Below are 6,000 nucleotides of genomic sequence, written 5' to 3'. Positions count from 1 at the left end.
GATGCTGACGCAACCGTTTGTTAGAGTTAGTTTTATCCAAAAGGTTAACTCCATACATTTGGAGTAAAATTGTGTGTGTACATTAAGTTTCCAACAAAACAACACCTGTTTGTGAAAGCAAGCTAGCATAACAGGGAATCTGTCAACACCAATGTCACATTTATGAACAAAATCTATGCATCCAATTTTTTTAAACAAACCTTTTGGAAAACAATACCATATACTATTTCCTTTTGGGAACATCTGTTTATGGCAGCAGCAGTTCTCAGAAGAAGTTTGGAGGAAGCTCCGCCCCCTTAACAGGGCAAAGCCTCCGGAGTGCCGTGCGCATGCGCAATCCACTCCCTGGACCTGGACTGCTGCGCTGAATTTGGTTTTAGTTTAAAACGTGTTTTAACTTTTTGTCTGGAAACACTCAAACGCGTGAAAGTCGTTGCTTGTTTCGTCTTTTTCACTTTTTTTTTTAAAAAGAAAATACTCTTCTTGCCCACCTTCACAGTCAACAATGTTCAAAAAGACGATTAACAACTTCAACATACATTTTGACGCGGTGAACGAGAGGAGCACGTTCTCGAGTGGCGACGTGATTCGTGGACAGGTCTCCTTTGACCTGACGAAGGAGACCGAGATCAGCTCGGTGATGATGAGGCTCAGAGGAGGCGCGAGTGTCCACTGGTCCTCCTCAGCATGGAAGATGTACAGAAATCACTACTCCGCGGAGGAGGACTACTTCGACCATAAAAGTGCTCTTATACATGAAGGACCCGGCGGTATGCTGCCTGCCTGCCTGCCTGCCTGCCTGCCTGCCTGCCTGCCTGCCTGCCTGCCTGCCTGCCTGTCTGCCTGCCTGGCAGCCCGCCTGCCTGCCCGTCTGCCTGCCTGTCTGTCCGTCTGCCTGCCTGTCTGCCTGCCTGCCTGTCTGCCTGCCTGCCTGCCTGTCTGTCTGCTTGCTTGTCTGCATGCCTGTCCGCCCGCCTGCCTGCCTGCCCGCCTGCCTGCCTGCCTGTCTGTCTGTCTGCTTGCCTGCCTACCTGACTGCCCGCCTGCCCGCCTGCCTGCCTGTCTGCCTGTCTGCCTGTCTGTCCGTCTGCTTGCCTGTCTGTATGCCTGTCCGCCTGCCCGTCTGCCTGGATGCATGGAAACATATGGTGCAGGTACATTAAACTCATATTTGTTGTTATTGTTTGTTTGTTTGTTTGTTTGTTTGTTTTTGCAGAAGGAAAGGGGAAACTTCCTGCCGGGAGGCATGTGTATCCCTTCACATGGCTGCTCCCACGGGGGTATTTAACCAGTTATTTATATATACTTGTATTCTGTTTATTATGGATGTCTTTGGAAAACATTTGTCCTAAATTACAAGTGAGGCCAAGATGCACTTTGTCCTGGACTTCTTCCTCTTGACGTCATTTCTGTGGGAAAGAGTTTGTTTTACGTGAACTATTTGAACCAGTCATTATAGTGGTGTTAGCCAAATATCTCATGAACCACTGGATGGATTTTAGCCCACAGCTCGGCCAGTTTCACAGATATTGAGCTGAAGTGTCTGTAAAACAAACGAACGCTCCAAGCAATACACATTGCGCAATGATAACCTTGGCATAAATTGTTGGCGTCAACTCCGTCTGTCTGTTAGCTAACTATCTCATGAAGCACCGGACAGATTGTAATAAAAATCTTGGATTGGAAGCACTGGATGTGCATCTAGAGCTGCTTAACTTCTGGAGTCACCCCAGCTTAAGATGTCCACCACAACTCATCAGCATTGCCCAACACAAAAATGGCTATAACTCAGTCAGATTTGCAAATACTTTGTTGTGGTAGTAGCTCAGAGTTGTCGTTTAGCACATTATTTGAGCTCTATCACATATAACCAGATCGCATCACCTGAGACCATGCTTCACGTCATTCACTCTTCACTCTGCCCCCCCTTTCTCCTCGGCACAGCCAGAGTTTTTAGTCTAAGGCTCTGGCATGAAGCGCAGCAGGCGACGTGCAATCCTGCGAGGGTTACCAGGCCGTTGACTTTGTCTGTTTTGCACCCCTGCAGAGACTTTCCGTCCTCGTTTCGCGGACCTCATGGACACATTTCGTACACGCTGACCGTGGCCATCAGAAGACCCTGGCGTCTGTCCAAAGACTTTGTGACCGAACTGAACTTTGTGAACCACGGTAACGTCGACCAGCCGGAGCTGTGGGTAAGTGAAGCCTCCAGCCTTTTTTTTCAGTTTTTTATTTCTGTTTAAACTGTTTGTTTTTTCGAAACCAGAAGTTTGGCTTCATATAACCATGGTAGAAGTGAGCAGCAGTCAGTTTCCTACGACATCGGCGTCTCTGTGTTGCTGTTCCAGAGGCTCCGCTCTCGTGCTCCAACAGCGGACGCCTGTGCTGCCTGTGGTGCGCCTCGGGTCCCGTCGCAATGACATGCAGCACGGAGAAAAAGGCCTTCAAACCGGGTAACCGCCCCCTTCCCGTTACCTCCGCCCGCGAAGGGGTGGAAAATTCCCGCGAGGCCGCCGCGCCTGACGCCTGTGTCCGTTCTCCCGCCAGGAGAAACCGCGAAGATCGCATGCTGGTTTGACAACGCGACGTCGAGGACGGCGACTCCGGTGGCGAAGCTGTGCGCGAAGCAGGTGTATTACTCCAACTCCCGCAGTCACAGGAAGACGCTAACCACGCGGTTAGCGGTGGTGAAGGGGGATCCCGTCGCTGCTCACACCTCTGATGTTCAAGCTGAGCTCAACCTCCCCATCCCCTCAAAGGTGTCGCTCACCGTCTCAAACTGCAGCATCCTGGATGTTGAGTACTTCATAGAGGTTAGTCATTTCTTTGTTTTTAATCCGGTTTGTCTCAACTCTATTTGGAAGATTTGCTCTTCTTTTATCAGAGCCTTAAAGTAACCTCGTTTTCCTGTGTTTCCTGCAGGTGAGACTCGGGGTGAAAGGACCTCATTTTGACCTTATTGTGCTGTTTCCCATCATACTGTGTGAAATACCTGAACACAATCATCCCCCTCTATATTACTGAGTTAAGTTTAAAGGTGAAATGAAGGGTGTTGAAGCTAACGCAAATCGAAAGAAAGTGTGTCGCAGTGTCACAATTAATAGTCCAATCTGACCCAAAACTCCCAACGGCTGTGTCATTCTTCAGCTTCCTAAAGGACAAGAAGGTTTGATGGATGTGGTCGGTTTAGCTCCTGGTGAAAGTTACGACCCAGAGTCTGTGGAGTTAACGTTTTAAAGAGGACCGCCTGAAATACAAACCTTCAACAGAAGAACCACGGCCTCGCGCTGTGCATCATCTGACCACCAGGGGGCTCTAAAAGCTCAACAACCAGATAACCCTTTAAAGGGAATTGTTGGAGGACTTCTTAAATTTTGCAAATGTGATATGGCGTAATTTGAGTGCATAATTTGCATAATTTGAAATATACTACAAAATACACATAAATAACACAATTAGTAAATATGTGCCACCTTTTCTGACACCTAACAATGGAAACAGCTGGCATTTTTTGGAGTGGGGGCATACTGTTTGTGTGATAAACTATCAGCAGCTTGGGGACGCAAACAGGCGTCCAGATTGAGATTTCTGAATCTACAAGCCAGTGGTTCAGCGGATCCTCTGAGGATTGGGGGTTGTATAGGTTAGGTGGGGACATGCGTTGGAGCGCTTGGACCCCTGTCATGACTGCTTGCAGTTCTAGTGTTTTTGGTGTTGTTTCTAAAAATATTCTTGTAAACACGGCTCCTTTTCTGGAAATGTTTTCACCCGCACAGAAACCTGTTTGTGTTTATCTCAGAGTGATCCCGCTGTTTCCGCTGCTTTAGTTCTTGGAATTAAACAATATGAACACTACAAAAAAAAACATACATTTGTTTGCCCAAGATTATAGCAAAGGTATGTCCCCGTTTAACTTAGGGCCCCCGAATGTCTGACCCCACAGCATTCAGACGGCGTGAAGCTGATGCTGACTCATTGACAGCAGGATGGAAATGTAAGATTTTCTCCGCCTAAAAGACATCCCTGCACTAAAACAACTCAACTCCCGATTCCAAGCCCAAATAAAGGATGAGAGTTGGGACTATGACATTCATAGGAAAAAAATAAATAAAATAAAAACAGGAGCGCTCACATAGATGTGTAGCTTCCAGTGAGCTGGGTGGGACACACCTCTGTTGGGACAAAGGTTAGCTAATGGTTAGTTTAGGAAGGTTATGCTGCCTTTGATCAGTCTGTTACTCTCAGGGTCGTAGGTTAGGCAGGAAGTGGGACTGTGACGTCATTGTTTTCAAAAAGCTGCGTTCTGGCTTTCTACACGACAACACACGGGTGGCATTTAAAGATTTTTTCACTTTGGAAATACCATTTCAGGGCTCCTAAAAGCCAGTTTAGTGTGTATTCCTATATGACCACAGCCTGAAGCTCAGTTAATGTCAACATATGATATTATGGACTTATTTCTCACCTCTGCTGCATGTTTATGCCTCAATGCACTTTTTTGATGACTATTCTTATTATTATTTTCTACACTCTACAGCTGATACCTTTTGTCTGTCCAGTGTCAAATATCTATGTATCTTTTTGTGGACTAGAAGATGTTTTATGTTTTCAGGTACAATAAAACCACTGTAATACTACAATAGTACAAATTAATTTAAAGCAATCGCTCAGGTCTTTTAAAGTATAACTCTATGGAAAGGCTGTGACCAGTATCTTACCTGTTATAGATAGCTCTTTGAATGAGCTCAGTTTTGAGAAACAGATTTTAAATCGGACCAGATCGACGAGTTAAAGTGGGGCCAGAACAAAGTGGATTACTGCCGCCCTAAAACAACTCTACTCTTGAAAATTTCACAGCGACTCGTGCATTTGCTAATTTATAAACCTTTCCATCGTTGTCAGTTTTGCATCGCCTCAGTTTTAACGTCTAGTTTTATGGTTATTTGCGAGCGCTAATAACAGCAGCAGTCGCTGTAGCACTTCTGGTGCAGCCTGGTTGCAGTTCTATTCATAATATTTCTATCCACAATGTTCCACGTCTGAGCAAGAATAAGGAATTCTGCACTCGGATTAAAAAGAAGAGACAAGTCTTCACTAAAGGTAGTAATATACGTCACAAATATTATTATTATTGTTCTTCTGAAACTGTATTCTTCTAATGTGAAGATTTAGTAAGGCCTTATTATTTTTTATCATTATTATTTGCACTGGAATAAAAACCTTTGGAACTGAGAGAACGTGTACTCTGTTTCTTCTCATGACTGAATATATGTAAATAGCATAGTATTTTAAACTAAATATTTATTCCAAATGGTATAATTTATCAGTATCCACAGTACCCATCCACTCATATCACTAACATCTTATTATTTAGAAGTGAGTTTCCAGTATTTTGAAACGGCTCTTCTTAAGTTATTTCAATTTTAGCCAAACCTGGATGCCTAGACCAGCAGGGGGTGCTACTGTGTACATGAAAATGGCTTTTTAATGCCTCACTGTTCTTAAAAATATATAATGTTTTCTGTTAAATTGTGACTGTAAAAGCTATGGTTGACTCTTATTTCAGAGCTGAATAGATTTTGATGTCATTTTAAAGCTTGCCTACTTTATATGTTGGAATTAAATTGCTTTTTTTTTTTTAAATGCTGAGTCTTGTATTGAGCATTTGCTTTCACATCTAGTGTTAAACACAAGTTAAATTTTTCATCTATATTTTGTTACAACTCCCACAGTTCAAAGCGACAATATTTCAGTCATTTGTAATTAAAAATGCCCAACACTGTCTAAAACATACAGAAGGCAAGATGTGGATGAACAACAACAGACAAACGACAGCAATCAAGAAGTTATTAGCGCCAGAGTTTTCATAGAACTTTAACCCACCTGGATTAAAAGGTGAGAAACTACAACGACAGTAGTGGTCCTGTGGCTGGATCACTTTAGGACATGAGGATATTTTGAGTCAGGCCGGATGGAGAACAGTGCTTTTCATGGATAAGT

The 6,000-nt window shown here is 44.1% G+C and overlaps 1 protein-coding gene across 8 annotated transcripts; it reads left to right on the top strand.

The window, feature by feature from the left end:
* Nucleotides 1-326: 326 nt before the first annotated feature.
* On the top strand, nt 327-5,232 carry LOC108234473 (arrestin domain-containing protein 3-like). Of its 8 annotated transcripts, none has more exons than XM_017413685.3 (6): nt 327-770; nt 1,217-1,280; nt 2,048-2,195; nt 2,267-2,453; nt 2,548-2,813; nt 2,923-5,232. In XM_017413685.3, exons 1-4 carry the CDS (start codon nt 506-508, stop codon nt 2,282-2,284), a joined length of 495 nt encoding a protein of 164 aa, XP_017269174.1. In that variant the 5' UTR covers nt 327-505; the 3' UTR covers nt 2,285-2,453; nt 2,548-2,813; nt 2,923-5,232. The 8 variants fall into 8 exon arrangements, 7 of the variants coding, with proteins under 7 accessions (XP_017269174.1, XP_024861157.1, XP_017269173.1 ...); XM_025005389.2 differs by having other exon boundaries at nt 328-770; nt 2,349-2,453; nt 3,148-5,232; XM_017413684.3 differs by having other exon boundaries at nt 328-770; nt 2,349-2,453.
* The last annotated feature ends 768 nt before the right edge of the window (nt 5,233-6,000 follow it).

The sequence above is a fragment of the Kryptolebias marmoratus genome, linkage group LG1 (assembly GCF_001649575.2).
Source record: "Kryptolebias marmoratus isolate JLee-2015 linkage group LG1, ASM164957v2, whole genome shotgun sequence".
Classification (NCBI taxonomy): domain Eukaryota; kingdom Metazoa; phylum Chordata; class Actinopteri; order Cyprinodontiformes; family Rivulidae; genus Kryptolebias; species Kryptolebias marmoratus.
Note: the sequence above shows the minus strand (reverse complement) of the source record. Positions and strands in the feature narration are given on the sequence as shown.

Coding starts and splice junctions, on each gene's coding strand:
- LOC108234473 (XM_025005389.2), top strand. CDS start 506: ATGTTCAAAAAGACGATTAACAACTTCAACATACATTTTGACGCGGTG. Junction 1,281..2,047: donor ACATGGCTGCTCCCACGGGG/GTATTTAACCAG, acceptor GCACCCCTGCAG/AGACTTTCCGTCCTCGTTTC. Junction 2,196..2,348: donor TCGACCAGCCGGAGCTGTGG/GTAAGTGAAGCC, acceptor TTGCTGTTCCAG/AGGCTCCGCTCTCGTGCTCC.